Source organism: Pleurodeles waltl, chromosome 7 (assembly GCF_031143425.1).
Source record: "Pleurodeles waltl isolate 20211129_DDA chromosome 7, aPleWal1.hap1.20221129, whole genome shotgun sequence".
NCBI classification, from domain to species: Eukaryota; Metazoa; Chordata; class Amphibia; order Caudata; family Salamandridae; genus Pleurodeles; species Pleurodeles waltl.
The window spans coordinates 414,861,613-414,878,299 of NC_090446.1; the positions used below are offsets into that span (position 1 = coordinate 414,861,613).

Here is a 16,687-nt window from a genome sequence, read left to right on the forward strand (position 1 = left end):
TTTAAAACAAACATGTAAACTTGTCTGATCTAGTCAGTATTAAAATTCGAATAATATTCGTAGTGCTGCATGATTTACATAAACATGAGTAGCCTTCACTACAGAAAAGGTTGGAGGCCTTAAAATCCCTGGGGCAAATAACATTCCCTGGCTTAGATATAAAATTGTGTTTTCTTCAGATTGGGTGCGAGCGCCTGAGGTCAACCCAAAGGAGGATATTAGGTTATCCAAAGTAATGACTAAGAACATCTATCAGCAAAATACATGGATCCCTTTTAAGGCATTCTACCCTCGGTACTCCTATGGTATCCTTCATGGAACATAAAGAGGATTATACAGTGGAAGGCTTTCTGGATGAGATTGAACCTGCACATGCCAAGTCTCTCTACTTGAAATTTCTGTTTGGGATCTTGCTGCTTTATTCTTTTATTGTTGATTGGCGGTGAGATCCCAAGGAGACAGATGGGTGTTGTCCATCTTGCTCCAAGGTAACTGAAAGAGAGGAGCATGTTTTATTTTTTGTCTGGCTTATTCAGGATATAGAGAAACATGGATTATCCCACTGTGTCGATATCTGGTATCGGGCATTAAAGAGCAGTGTTTAAAATTCTAAGTGATACAAGGTCACTTGTAGCTTTTGCGGTTTCTCGCTTTTCGATATGTGTGTGGAGGACTAGCCAAAATAGAGTGCAGTTGTAGTATATCTCTATATGATTATATTTAATGTCGCTATTAAGTTCTTAGTGCCTGAAAGTATTTGGTATTTACTAGGCACACGTTGGGAGGTTACTGTGGGCATCCCATGACTTATCCTACAGTTGAGCTGGTTAGTTGTCATTGGTGAATTTTTGATAGAAGGCCTATACTAGCAAACCAGTCCAAAAGTACTATTAATGTATATTGATTATGCATATTTTAGTGATTGTTATGGTCTTATTTGCTTTTATGGCTAGATAGCTAAATAAAGATTTACAACAACAATACCTCGAGTTCCTTGAATATCACTCATAGGAAAATATTGTCCCCTTGACCTCAAGCCAACAGAGAAGTAGAGAGACTCCTGAGGATGTAAACAAGGCCACCAGGATTGATCTAGAACAACATCTAGATATTGAAGGTGTGATTCACAAGCTCCGAGGGCCTTGTGATGTCTTTCTTAATGCTGACTCCTGATCGCTGCTGCCACTGGGTATGCATATGTCATCAGAGAAGGTTTCCCAACAATAGCAAGCAGGTCGAGAAGATGCTGGCACTCTGACATCGCAGCAGATGACCGACTGGGTCCTTATGCGCAACAAACAGAGTGGGAGAAAATTCTGTTCCCCTTTTGAAAGACAATCCGCTCCAGTGGCGGACAGGAGAGTGACAGTGGTGACCGCCAGCAGAGATGGTGTTCTGGTCTCTCAAAACATCTCAGCGTTTAGATAGTAGCAGCCCTCCTATGGGGTAGGTGACAGAGTACCACAACCTGATGTTGCGACTGATCAGATAAGGTTGATCCCCAGGTAAACACCCATGCCTGGGTTCAGTTGAGTGCCCACTAGCCCCAGAGGAAGAGGCGTGCCAGCAGTACTGTCATCAGAACACCACAGACGTCCACCTAATTTAAGGCCCAGGACCAGTAGGCTGAAAAGGGTACCCGTGCTATTGAGTCCCAGGAAATGCCTACCATTTGAAAGGCAGGTTATTGAATCTTTTGTGTTTTGGTTTAAATAAATTTAGGGAGCAATGTAGTCTGTCATGACACACATGGGTGATGTCATCACGCATGCAGCCATTAGGATGCTGGGCACAACATCAGAAAAGATTAATAAAGTGAGAGCCTGTGGCATGCACAAATGCCCGCCTCGTTACTCCTGCTAGTGAGTGCATGTGCCTTCATTGAGTAGTGGTCTCACATCTAGATCGTAGGTGTCGCTATTATGCAACTTCATCTGTCTACCGTTCTTGGCCATGAGCCAGGACTCCAAATTTAGGCCATTGGTACCACTCAGGGGGATGGGTTCTAATATGATATTTTATTTTGCAAGGTATGGATGCTGAGAGATGAAAAATATCTCATAGGATGTCATCACTCTTTGCCTTTTGTCTGATATTATTGGATTAGCAAACATAGCCCAAAAAAATATTTTTCATATTTTTGATAAATAGCATACAAATTCATCATAATATGTGGAAAAATAAATCTAATTCCCCCAAATTGGTTTAATTCAATATAATTTAAAAAGAATTATGATTATTTTTTGTAATAACAACAATATAGTCCTTAAAATAATAACGATAAAACTTAATTGTATTCCTCATATATTGATATAGATTACATGCATATTTTTCACTGTTAACCTACTTCATTATGTTGGATACTATGTTTTGAGATGCTGTTTCTAACCACACCCATGTCACGCCTGTCACTTTCATTGGTTCGTGGGCTTGTCTTTTAAAATACGCTTGATTTAATTAGTGAAAGGCATGCATACGTCATGCCTTTTCTGGTGTTTAACCCTTCTCGAGCACACCGGCCAACTACTGAAAACATAGGAGGCTCCATGTTTTCAGCCTGGTTTCTGCACTACTTTATCTTTATATTTTCCACGCAGCGCGATCGCGCTGGGTTTTGAATAGTGCAGTCGTGCTCTTTTTTTCTTTCAGTTAATGTGGCAAGAAAAGTCCGGTTAGACATTCATAACACTAATAGCTCTAACTCGAGCAAATGCGAGATCTGTTGCATTGCAAATGCTTGTTCAGTTTGTGACTTATGTAGGTCTGCGTGAGAAAGATCTGATCTGTTACGAGCCATATCCATTATCGTACCCAAAAAGGCACTTCTGTGTTCAGCCATCATATAATATCTTTTCACAGCACCCGCCTTGTGGTTGAACCTTGTTGTACCACCCGGATTCTGTGTGTCTTCGTTGACTGTTACCTCTTTTGCTTGACCGACTGGAATTCGTCCAAACAGATTAACATGTGGCATTTGAACTGAAAAGCATCCGTAGATGAATTTGTGGTGTATCTCTGAATGTTTCACTGCAAGTAATGTCAACACTACAAAGGAGGGCCCCACGAAGTCAGTGGTAAACTCAGCGAGTTGAGCAATGCAGGACGGAGTGCTGGGGACCTGGGCTATGCTGTGCATGAAGGATTCCTTGCAAAAGTGTACAGAAGCCCTAGCAGCTGCAGTTCACGCATTACTCAGAATTACTGTCTGCCGTGGGAAGGCAAGGACTTACCTCCACGATATTTGGACAGAACGACCTCTGGACTGTCTGGGTCACTTGGATCCAGCCCCTGTGTTCCAGGGACCACGCTAGTCAAGATGAGAGGGGACCCAGAGGACAGGTGAAGCAGAAGTTTGGTGCCTGCGTTAGCAGGGGGAAGATTCCATCGACCCACAGGAGATTTGTTCTTGGCTTCTAGTGCAGGGTGAAGGCAGGCAGCTCTCAGAGCATGCACCACCAGGAAACAGTTGAGAAAGCCGGCAGGATTAGGCGCTAAAATGTTGCTGGTAGTCATCTTGCTACTTTGTTGTGGTTTTGCAGGCGTCCTGGAGCAGTCAGCAGTCGATCCTTGGCAGAAGTCGAAGAGAGAGATACAGAGGAACTCTGGTGAGCTCTTGCATTCGTTATCTGAAGAGAAACCCACAGTAGAGACCCTAAATAGCCCTCAGAGGAGTATTGGCCACCTAACCAGGTAAGCACCTATCAGGAAGGATCTCTGACATCACCTGCTGGCACTTGCCACTCAGAGGTCTCCATTGTGCCCTCACACCTCTGCATTCAAGATGGCAGAGGTCTGGCACACACCGGAGGAGATCTGCGCACCACCCCTGGGGTGGTGATGGACAGGGGAGTGGTCACTCCCCTTTCCTTTGTCCAGTTTCGCGCCAGAGGAGGGGCTGGGGGACCCCTGAACCGGTGTAGACTGGCTTATGCAAGGAGGCACCATCTGTGCCCTTCAAAGCATTTCCGGAGGCTGGGGGAGGCTACTCCTCCCCAGCCTTTAACACCTATTTCCAAAGGGAGAGGGTGTAACACCCTCTCTCAGAGGAAATTCTTTGTTCTGCCTTCCTGGGACTGGGCTGCCCAGACACCAGGAGGGCAGAAACCTGTCTGAGGGCTGGCAGCAGCAGTAGCTGCAGTGAAAACTCCAGAGAGCTGGTTTGGCAGTACCCGGGGTCCATGCTGGAGCCCTGAGGATGCATGGTATTGGCACCCCAATACCAGATTTGGCATGGGGGGGTGCATTCCATGATCTTAAACATGTTACACAGCCATATTTGGAGTTACCATTGTGAAGCTACATATAGGCATTGACCTATATGTAGTGCACACGTGTAATTGTGTCCCCGCACTAACAAAGTCCGGGGAAATTGCTCTGACCAATGTGGGGGCACCTTTGCTAGTGCCAGGGTGCCCTCACACTTAGTAACTTTGCACCTAACCTTCACTAGGTGAGGGTTAGACATATAGGTGACTTATAAGTTACTTAAGTGCAGTGTAAAATAGCTGTGAAATAACGTGGACGTTATTTCACTCAGGCTACAGTAAATTTTCTGAACTCCCTATGGGTGGCAAAAGAAATACTGCAGCCCATAGGGATCTCCTGGAACCCCAATACCTAGGTACCATATACTAGGGAATTAGAAGGGTGTTCTAGTGTGCCAATCAGAATTGGTAAAAATGGTCACTAGCCTGCAGTGACAATTTTAAAGACAGAGAGAGCATAAGCACTGAGGTGCTGGTTAGCAGAGCCTCAGTGACACAGTTAGGCACCACACAGGGAACACATTCAGGCCATAGACTATGAGCACTGGGATCCTGGCTAGCAGGATCCCAGTGAGACAGGCAAAAACAAACTTACACACAAGTAAAAATGGTGGTAACATGCCAGGCAAGATGTTACTTTCCTACAACAACCCAGATTGTTCTTATTTTGTGCAAGCTTCAAATGGGCAACACATTCCAGCAGGATTTTGGTGCTTATCAATAGCTGAGGCACAACCTATTCACCAGAAACATACATGAACAATTATTCAGTATTTGTGGTGGTCAATATTCTTTGCTTTTGTTTCTCAGTGCTTGGGAGAGGAGCTTTCAAAGGTTGTGGTCCAAACAACTTGGGCTGCACAGCTATACCGTTGACTTGATGAGTTGTCCCCTTACCAGTAAGAGTCTCTTCCATCCTATCAGTGTTATCCCAAGCGAAGTTAATGAAGATATGATGCTGAATATCGGCTAGAAGAACAACTTGCTTATTTAAGGTAGCAGCAAGTTTCTGAAGACACAAGGCAGTATCATTCTCTTCCAGTTGTGAGTGAAATTCCATGACCAAGTCTATTTAGAGTGCGGACGATTTCAGAATTGCCTGTCAGTGTTTTTACGGCATATGGGAGCAACAAATGCTTGGGGGGTTTCTGCTGGCCATTTGTGACTGCATACATAATGTCCTGACTGAATGATTGCATAAGTAAGGTGACCCTTTTAGACGGCTTTGTATTTTCTGGATCTCCAGTTAGAAGTCCTAACAGGAACGGTTTAATGTATTGAGGCATTTTAAATGAATCTTTATCAATGTCTGATGGATGTGGCTATGATGTTGATGTCAAGTTTGTTTTAATCATTGTTCTTATGTGCGATGATGTTTGATCAATGATCTTGTTCAAGTCTTTTGCCTTAACCTTTAAAACTGATAATTCTCTTTTCAAAATCTGGTTTTCCCTTAAAACATCCTGTAGCATGACACTATCCAATTGGGGCAGTAATTTTCCTTGATTGTTTTCGAATATGTGGAGGCTGTCACCAAACTCAAAGTCCAATTTTCTTCTAATATGCTTCTTAGTTGATTTTTTTTTTTATTCCCTGTATTTTCTCTGCATGACATGAGGGTTTCAAGCCTTTCAGTGTGAATTGTCACATGTATTACCGCTTTGTTAGGAATAATCACAGTTTTAATGCATTGACATAGCTCATGATATGCTTAATCTCTCAAATTTTTATAATGATCATCGGTTTGAATGCTAGATGCATGATGTTCCTCCTTTGCTTTAACCCCTCTATAGTTCCCATAACAAGGTGCATGATAATGGGCTTCTGGAGCCACGATGTCCGCTCTACAAACTGCTATGATCTTTGAACCACAATTAATGGTTACACACTCACAAAGCCTTTTGTCATCTCTAAGCTCAGTGGCCTTGATTAATTTCTCACTCATTGACGTTCCGTTGGAGCATTTTATCTTTTCGCAAAATACACTTTCTTCATCGTACATTTGATTTTAATGATATTATCCTGTCTTCTGTGAATTTATCTAGGAGATGAGTACTTGATAAAGAGGAAAATATTTTGAACATTTCTGTTGGTGGTTCGTTTGGGCCTGGGGTTTTAATGTACCCTCATCTGTTTTGTGATCGTTTCAATCTGTTCCTGAGCTATATCACAATTTAGTTCTTGTAAGAAATTGGTTTGTTAGTTGACTGGTGTGTGAGCCCTGGTCAAGCAGCAGCCACAATCCTTGTCTGGTAAGGCACAAGCAAACTCTTAAAATAACCTGTGCTATCCCCAGGTAGCTTGGCACAGAGCAGACAGGCTTAACTTAGAGGCAATGTGTAAAGTATTTGTGCAACACTTCAACAGTAACACAGTGAAAACACAATACAAAAGGAGCCAACAACAGTGCTAGAAAAATAGTCGTTTTTAATTAATAAAACAAGACCAGAAAGAAAATCCAAGTAGTAGAACTGGAGATAGTGCATTTTAGATTATTTGTTTTTTAAAGAAAATAGTGTTAAAAGGTGTAAAGCGCCAACTGTGTATATCTGGCTGTGCTGGACTTGATCAAAGTCACAAGTTCAGGCAGACCGCAATGGAGCACAGTCCAGGTACAGGAATCCATTCAGCCCAGCTGAACAAAAAGTACCTTCAGTCCTAGTTTGCAGAGTGTTCCGTGTATCTTCGTTGAAGCTGAGGTGATGGTTCCAAGATAAGGCGAGGCTGTGGTGCAAGGTCCTGCTGTGTCGAGGATTCCGTTTCCGTTTGGAAGCCTGTTATGTCCCTGTGGCTTCAAATCAGGAGGCCAGCCAACTAACCCCTGGAGTCCCTCTGGGTTCTGGGATCAAGAGATGCAGGTTCAGTCCTTTTCACCCAGGCAAGAGACCAGCAAGTCAGCACACCAAAGCAGCACAGCAATCTAGGATAGTGGCAGTCCTTCAATGGCACAGCAGACTCTCTTCTTGGTAGAGTATCCACAGGTGTGCTGAAGTGGTGCTGTCTAAGGTTCATCTTTTATACTCTGGTGGCCTGGTTCTGGAAAGTGGGAGAAGGTTCTAGACAGTTGCTTTGAAGTGCAAGGAATCCCCTGCATCCCATGCCCTGCCTCCAAGCTAGCTGGAGTGACTATGCAGGGTTGTTAGGCCCTTTGTGTGGAGACAGTGCACAGCATATTCAGATGTATGTGAGGCTGTGTCCAGCTTCTCCCTCCCATCCTGCCAGTGATGGCCCATCCAGGTAATTGAGGCTGTTTTCAGCTCCTCCCTCCTGTTCTAGAAGTGATGATCTGTCCAGTCAGACCTAAGCTTCCATTGTTTGTGGCTGTCTAAAAGGAATGCACAAAGCCCAACTGTCAACTACCGCCAGTCATGTGACCAGAGACAGGCTGCATGCACCTAATAGCTAAGAAAAGAAAATGCCAACTTTCTGAAAGTGGCATTTTCCGAATTGTAATTTAAAATCCGACTTCATCATAAGTTAGGATTTTAACGTAGAATTCCAGAGATGCCAAACATGAACTGGTTATCTCTTTCAATTTGGCAACTACACTCATAAAAATAATAAGGCAACTCCAGTGTACTCCTATGGGAGACATAAGCCTTGCAGAATTGAAAAACCAAAAGTAAGGGTTTTTCATTACAAAGGCATGTAAAATTCAAAAGTAAATGTCCTACTTCTTTATTACATGGCACGCTGCTCTCTAGGCTGTCCAGGTTATTTATATGTATTAAAAAAGAAGGTTTGAGCCTGGCTAAGGTTTATTTTGAGAAGTTGAAATGGCAGTTTACAACTGCACACACAGGCTCTGCAATGGCAGAAATTGCTAAAGGGCTGCTTGAGTAGGTGGCACAATCAGTGCTGCAGACCAACTAGTAGCATTTAATTTATTGGCCCCAGCACAGGTAGTGCCTCTTTATTGGGGACTTATAAATAAATGTAATATGCTAATCGGGGATGAACCAATATTATCATGTTTAGAGGAGAGAACACAAACACTTTAGCACTGGTTCCCAGTGGTAAGATGTGCAGAGTCCTAATACCAGAAAAACCAAGGTCAGAAAAAGTGAAAGAGGAAGGCAAAAAGTTTGGGTAGAAGACCATCCTAATGCTGACTGGTCTAACAGTTTTATGAGGTTGGTATTTAGTTTTAGTACTGTAATTTTTTGGATGATAATCAGTGTTGAAGAGTGTACTTGCCTTCCAAATAATGTAGCGTTGCAGCATATTAACTAGCAGTTGCCCAGGCATTTGGTAGCTACTATGCTGAAATGCACCATGAAATGGCACAGAGGGAGATGTTTCAGCTTACTTTTATCTGAGACATTACAATAGTATTGAGCACTTTAATTCCTTTCCATTACTGTTTCAACCTTTCTCAGACCCTCGTTTTCTACTCAGCAAGGCCAACATTCTAGTCTTGTTGCCAGTTTCATATATCTTACGTTATGTGTTCAAATATTGGTATTTGGCCTTGTAGTGTACAAATGGTTTGTATTATGCCAGTTTACAGTCCAGTAATAACTGCATCAGCGATGGTGGATGGCTCTCCCTACATAGCCGTCCCACTTTCCCACTTCAGTTTTTGCTTGCTTACCTATGCTCATGCCTGTCCTTAATAACTGAATAATAGCCTTCTCGGAGTGTCTCTGATTTCTGAACCAGTGCCTTATTTCTCAATAAAGTAATCGCTTGTGGCTTTGCATAGTGCCTCTGCCACATTCTTGTCTTGTAAATTCTAGCCACTGAATCTCCACACCCCATTCCCTCTGTTGTTTTAATTTATTGCATGACAATGCTGAATGATCTATGATTTCCCCTGCCTTCTAACCTGCTACAGCTATCCTTGGCAATTCCAAAATGTTTGATAGTGTGACCAGTGCGTTCCTGAAAAGTAAGAATACTGCCCTTCCTCAGGATGTACCCATCCCCAGATGAGCAAGAACTTCACTATTTTTTTTTTCTCCCCCTTCCTTACTTTGAGTTTTTGTTGATCTGTCTCTTATAAGTCTATTACATTATTTTAAGTCTCATGCTATGTCATGTTGTGAGACTGGGGTATCTAATAAAAGCACCATTTACTGTATCCCTGGTGGACAGTTATGCTTGTCAAAGTGATTGCTTGTTTTACCCAAGTCCCTGTTATTCTAATAAAGCAACCATTTTAGACTTCCCATGTTTTTGTGATTGAATATGAGGACCCCGCTACTTATTTTAATATATTTGTTAAGGAGCATTGCTACCCTTCATAATTCTCTTATAAATCATTCTGTTGCCATATCTAGATTTGTATGTTCCCCTATCCAAGTAGCTTCATTCCAAACCCACAGTGCCAGTCTCCCCGAGTAAGACTATGTTAAGCTCGTGCCCCTTCAGCTATTACCGTACTACTCCCCCTTTGATCTTGTCGCTCGAACCGCTTACATTCCACGTCATTATGTTATGTTTCTCTTTCCCTATCTGCCATTTATCGAGGTCTTAGCTTTCCTGTTCATCTGTCGGAGGTGTTTTTACTACATCTGTCTCTCCCTAATGTTCGCCTTGTATCTCTGTCTTGATCATCCTAATCGGTCTATGCCTAGATTCTTTAACCCACCCATCCGGTTGGTGGCTTTAGGACTACCCCCATCCCCACCCCACCTTTGACCCTCCCTTCCATTTAGTCTGAACTTGTTACTTAACTGTCATGGCATCTCATGTCCCTCTTCTTTTTTTTGAGCTCGAAAGCGCTTTGACCTGTTGTAAGTATTGTGGGCTTTTAACCACGCCCACCACACACCCATTGTTAGAAATGGGGTCTCTAGTTGGCAGTCGGTTTGAACCTTGTCCAAGTAGGGACCCTCACTCTAGTCAGGATAAGGGAGAACCCCTGCTCTCCCCCTTGGTAGCTTGGCACGAGCAGTCAGGCTTATCTCAGAAGCAGTGTGTAAAGCATTTACACATAACACACAGTAATACAATGAAAACACTACAAGTGGACACCACACCAGTTTTAAAAAAATAGCTAATATTTATCTGTGTAAAACAAGACCAAAATGATGATAATCCAACATACAGTGCCAAATATATGAATTTTGTAAGATTTATCTTTTTTTTAAAAACAGTTCCTTGAAGTTGATAGCTCCATCTGGGGCTACCACGGCGTCGTGATCAACAAAACCAACAGTTCAGGCCAGCCGTGGCATCACGGGCCAGCTACGGTTTCAGGAAGACCTGCAAACAGTACCTTGTGGATCGAACTCTGGGCTGATGAAGTCAGGAGCGCTGGTGTGGATGGCGTTGGGGCTGCGGTGCGAAGTGGGACGCTGCGGCGTGCGGTGCCATAGGTCATGGTGCAGGCAGAGGCTCGGTGACTGTGTCCAGCAGCATCGGTGAGACCAGAGCTGGAGTGTGAAGCGGGGCATTGCGACATGCGGTGTCACCAGGTCACGGTGCAGGTAGTGTCGTCTTTGTTGCAGATGCGCTGTCGTTGGTAGGCCCAAGCTGGCGGTGCGGGACAGGACTGTGCTTCGTGACACTCATGAGCGGTGTCCACAGGACACACGGCAGGCAGTGATGCTTGGTGATGACACTGGAGTCCATGGTGCTGGCTTTGGTGGACCAGGGCTGCGGTGCAGGACGGGACAGTGCTTCGTGTGCCTCAGGAGCGGTGCTCATAGGCCACGGTTCAGGCAGGAATGCCGGTGTCAGCAGGAGTGGTGTCATCGGATGCCCAGGATGCGGTGTGAGTAGGCTATGCCACAGTGGGGGCCCCACAGGTCACAGTGCGAGCAGTGGCTTAGTGAAGTCGTCTGAGGACGGCGTCGGCGAGACCAGGGTCGCAGTGCGAAGCGGGGCAGTGTGGCTCTGTTTGGCATCAGCAGGTCACAATGCAGGCCAGCGCTGTTGTCTGTAGGCCCAAGCCGGGGGTGCGGGATGGAACGGTGCTTCGTGACCCTCACAAGTGGTGGCCCCGGTGCTGGCAGGGATGCCTGGTGATGACACTGGAGTCGATGGTGCTGGCGTCGGTTGTCTGGGCCTGCGGTGTGGGATGGTACAGTGCTTTGTGTACCTCATGAGCGGTGTCCACAGGGCACGGTGCAGGCAGTGGTGCTGGTGTCAGCAGGAGCGGCGTTGTTGGGGATGTCCAGGCTGCAGTGTGGGCAGGCGATGCCGGAGTGCAGGGCCCACAGGTCGCGGTGTGAGCAGCAGCTCGGTGAAGTCGTTCGATGACAGCGTTGGTGAGACCAGGGGGGTCGCGTCCGAAGCGGGGCAGTGCAGCTCCGTGCAGCGTCAGCAGTGTCGTTGGCTGCGTTGCAGTGGTTTTTCTCCTTGAACAGCACTAAAACAGAGTTCCCAGTGCTGGTGGAAGAGGAACTGAAGTCATTGATATCCCTGAGGCTTCCAACAGGAGTCCAGCTCTACTCCAAGCCCTTGGAGAACTTTCTCAAGCAGGACACATAGTAAAGTTCACCCTTTGCACTCTATCCAGGCAAAAGCAAAAACTGCAGGCCAGTCCAACAAAGCAACACAGCAAAGGGACAGTACTCCTCCTCCAGCTCTTCTTCTGGTCAGAGATTCCTCTTGATTCCAGAAAAATTCTAAAAGTCTGGGGTTTTGGGTCCTCTTCTTATTCCCCTTCCTGCCTTTGAAGTTGGCAAACTGCAAAGCAAAGTCTCAAGTGTTTGCAAGATCCTGGCCCCAGACACACACCGGGGGGTTGGAGACAGCATTGTGTGAGGGCAGGCACAGTCCTTTTAGGTTTAAGTGACCACTCCTCCCTCCACTCTAGCTCAGGTGGCCCATCAGGATATGCAGGCTACACCCCAGCTCCATTTATGTCACTGTCTAGAGGAGCGGTGTGAACAGCCCAACTGTCAAACTGACACAGGCGCGGAATCCACAAACAGGCAGAGTCACCAAATGGTTTAAGCAAGAAGATGCCTACTTTCTAAAAGTGGCATTTTCAAACTCGCAATCCAAAAACCAACTTCACTAAAAGATGTTTTTTTAAATTGTGAGTTCAGAGTCCCTAAACTCCATATTTCTATCTGCCCTCAAAGGGAATTTGCACTTTGAAGTTATTGAAAGGCAGCCCCCATGTTAACCTATGAGGGAGATGGGTCTTGCAACAGTGAACCCCGAATTCGGCAGTATTTCACTGTTAGGACATATAAAACACACCAGTACATGTCCTAACTTTTAAATACACTGCACCCTGCCCATGAGGCTACCTAGGGCCTACTTTAGGGTTGCCTTATATGTACTGCAAGGGAAGGTTTGGGCCGTCGAATTGGCAGTTTAAAACTGCACACACAGACACTGCAGTGGCAGGTCTGAGCCATGTTTACAGAGCTACTTATGTGGGTGGCACAATCAGTGCTGCAGGCCCACTAGTAGCATTTGATTTACAGGCCCTTTGCACCTCTGGTGCAGTTTACTAGGGACTTACCAGTAAATCAAATATGCCATTTATGGATAAACCAATTAACAGTATAATTTACCTAGGGAGCACTTGCGCTTTAGCACTGATCAACAGTGGTAAAGTGCTCAGAGACAATAAACCACCAAAACCATAAAATCAGGAGGTCAGAAAGCAAAAAGACAGGGGAGACGCGGCAAAAGGCTGCCAGGACTAACACCCATCACTTTCACTTTTTTGTGGGCGTGCCTTTAAAAAATCATTTATCATCATTGGCACCTAGGGTGGTTTTGTTATTCCTTGTGGAATGCATCTGTTATATGGATAATTGCACGATTGCTGTTATGTTTAACTGTGAGCAAACTTCTTTTTCTTTTTGTGTCTCTCCTTTGCGCTCATGCTCATGGTGGCCAGGGCACTTTGAATCGGCTTGCTTATGTCAACTGTTTTACTTTTCATTTCAATAGCTCTAACTCAAGCAAATGTGAGACCCATTGCTTTGCAAATGTTTGTTTTACCTTAGTTTGTGAGTAGATTAACTTAACCTGGTTTTGGGCCCCTCCTCATCCCCTCTTTTATCTGCCTAATCTCCCCCACCTGCCCCCCGGTTCATTGTTGTTTCTTTGTATTGAGTCTCTCCTGATCTCTTTTGACTCTTTGTATTGACTTAGTCTTGTCCCTTGCCACTTAGTGTTAATCCCCCTTCCTGTGATGTTCTCTCTTTCCCTTCTTGTCATATTGACTCTGTTTATGTCCCTTCTTTCTATTTCCCTCTCTCCCAAGCTGCTTCTGGTGTTTCAAAGAAGTAAGACCTGGAGCCATGAGTAATTTTTAGTTCTGCTGTGTAGAGAAGTATGGTTTATATTTTGTTTGATGGCCTCCAGTTTGGTCTTAACGTTGTTGAACATGTTACTCTGTTGGAGGACCTTATGTGTGTAGTCTATGAAGAACATTATGTTTGTTGATATATAGGTTAACTTTTCTTGTCCACTCTATTATTCTGGCAATCGCATCCTCGTCTTTGTAATTGAGGCACTTGAGGATGATTGGTTCAGCTGGAGCTACCAGGGTGGGGTTTTGGGGTGGGAGGCTGGGGTGCTAAAGCAGGGCTCTGGGGGATGTTGAACTGTGTAGCAGTACTATAATTCATCTGATGGTACTCTAATCTTTAGCCATGTTTCTAGGAATGGTTCCAGGCATTTTCCCTCCACTGTTTCTGGGAAGAACACTATCAAGAGATTACTCCTTCTGACGTTACACTATGCATCTTCCAATCTGTCTTTGTTATTTGGGGTTAGTCATCAGCTTCGTCACTTTGGTTTTCAGTTCCCCTAGTGCATCTTCGGGATCCAGCACGCTCCTCTATGGCTGTTACCATTTCTACAACATTCCTTAGGTCCTGGAGAATTAAGCTTGTGTCTGTGCCCTCTTCATGTATTTTTTTTCTCCAGAGGTTTATGGTTTCTCAGATCAATTCCAGAATTTCATTCCGAGGAGAAGCTTCTAGACCTGGATCTGCATTCGGGTAATTTTTTCCATTGCGTTATAGGTCATGATGTGTTCTAGTGTTCTTGAGTATTTATCCAGTTTACCTTGTTTGATGAGCACTCTCATTGTATTGTGGCTTGTGCAGTACCAGTGATGTCCTTCTCAGTGCTAGCTATTTGTTGCCAGGCTTTCCCGTCATTGATGCAGCTTGACACTGTAGAAATAGCTACTATTATCCTTACCGTAACTTGCCCTGCACTGTATTGTTCTGTCCCATTTGGCTGGGTGTTAGCTCCAGTCACTAACCGGCCATTGAGGTCTGTTGAGCAATTCTCTGGTCTCCTCTTTTGCCTTCCTCTCCTGTTTTTTTCCCCCAACAACATCTACTTTTTAGCTCTGAGATTTCACTTCTTTTTATTATATGTGAACTCCGTTAATGCCTAACACAGATTAAAATCTCATTTGTTCTTCATTGAAACAGTTGTGTGTTTATTTCAGTTTATCACATCGTCATAACTGCACCGTTGTTATTATTGGGCCTCTGCATGTTCTTGTCTGGGTCAATGCATCTCCTTAAGTTATTCTCCCAGGCCTGCATGTGCAGATTTCATGGCTGAGTGCTGAAGAACAGGATGCAAAGAGAGTAGGTAACACCAGAAAGAAGCACTGGCAGGCATGAGGGCAGGGGGCGGACAAGCTACAAAGCAAGGAGGGCAGTGGGTGAAGTATTGGCGACAAGCTGGAAGGAGAGGCAATGGCATGCAGATGCACTCTTATGGAGTGCTTGATAGGAAATGAAAAAAAAAAAGTACCCTCAGAGTGGTAGCTAGGAGAAGGACAGTGGCCACTGACTGGAAGCTGTACTTCATCCACGCTCCACACCACTGCATGGATTATTAGTTAGAGCAGGAAATAAAGAAGACGAAGTTATGGCCAGTCAAAAGCAATTACATTAGAGTGGCGTTGGAATCGACCAATGGTTAGTTCTGGTAAGTAAGGGAGAGGGTTCCAAGCCCTTTTTAATATTAGTTTTTCTGAAATACATGAGACTTCACAAGCTCCTTGCAAGCACTGTGCAGGCCTAACCTAAAATTCTGTCCATGTGTGGCACTTGACAGCAAAAAGGGGTTTATTACTAAATGAAAATTATTATTTTTTGTTACTCAGGGGGCAAAATAGCATGGAAGCATAACTAGTAACCTGGCTGAAGAGAATGTAACTAGACACCAAAAGAAAAAATAGGCTAATATGAAATACTATACTCTTTTTGTTGTGTTAGAGATAAAGTACTTGCAATGTCTACATTTAAAAAATCAGCTGTGACGTTTTATCATTGGGCCACTTTGAATAGGGGTGGAGTTCATACTTTGGTTCAGCTATGAAATTTACATTTACTGCTAAACGTGCTCCAGAAAGATTTATGTTTTTGTCAGGTCTAGTTAAATGTCTTTTCACTGCTCTTCTAATATGTTTTTCTACATATTTTTAATATCCCTTGTGCTGTGTGCAGAAGAATTGGGCCCTTCCTTTCATTTTGCTATCAATCAGTTAAGAAACAAACTGCATGTGTGGGGAGTTTTCTCAAAGGGACACCCGACAGTGACCCAATAAAATTAGTTCGCACAGGGGGTTCTGGTTAAATCTGAGTCTTATATCCTTTTTCATTAATTATTGGTGACCTGTGTGTCAAGATTGTAGTTTTTTGTCCTCTGCGATGCTCTATATTTTTTTATTTTCTTGTAGTGTTGGGCATCTGGCTGGGTGCTTAGTTAGAGCACTCCATGAGAGGCAGCCTGAACTGAAAATTAATCATCGGGATATGCTTTGTGTGCAGATTGCTGGACTTTGTCATGACCTAGGTAAGCATTATTTATTCTGAATCTTGATTAGAGTCCATTTGTTAGTCTTGCTACTGCCATTGTTATTATCCTAATTGCTTTATCAATTGACGTCCTGCCCCAGTAGAATGTAGAATTGTATGCTTTTTGATGGATAATGGAAATGAGCTCTATAATATTATCCCAAACTCTTTGGGTCACATGATGTAAATACTTGTATGAAATTGTTCCCTTTTCCACGTGTCAAATATATTACCTGAGTACCTGCCATTTTTATTTTGATAGAGCGAATACTTGAAGTTCCCAGCACTATTCCAGTATGTGGAAGGGTACCAACTCTTCTGAGGAGCAGACAGATATTCTTAAAATGAGTACCTGCTATACCTCCATTTAAAGCACTGACTGTATGTGACAGTTTGAACACATATGGTTCAAAGACCAATTACTTAGGCATGCTGTTGTTTACATGATGTACATATGCACACTATCCAGAGTGGTAAAAAAGAGAGAGGGTTGCGGTTTTATGGTTATGGGCTTCACTTACACCTACGTATATTCGTGTTAAGAATTTTCTCTGAAAGTGCTCAAATACTTAACTCTAGTGCAGACCCCATTTTGGCTAAAAGGCCATCATCAAATAATAAAATGTGTGCACTGTTCCTGTTTTTGGGACATGAGCCTTTTTTTGCCTTTGAAAA

General features: G+C 43.9%; 1 protein-coding gene across 1 annotated transcript in view; it reads left to right on the forward strand.

Annotated features, from left to right (window-relative positions):
• SAMHD1 (SAM and HD domain containing deoxynucleoside triphosphate triphosphohydrolase 1) overlaps positions 1-16,687 on the forward strand; it is a 1,157,401-nt gene that overhangs the window by 190,334 nt on the left and 950,380 nt on the right. The window contains exon 5 of the mRNA XM_069243902.1: positions 15,895-16,010. Coding sequence (XP_069100003.1) covers positions 15,895-16,010 — 116 coding nt within the window. The remainder of the gene's footprint in view (positions 1-15,894; positions 16,011-16,687) is intronic.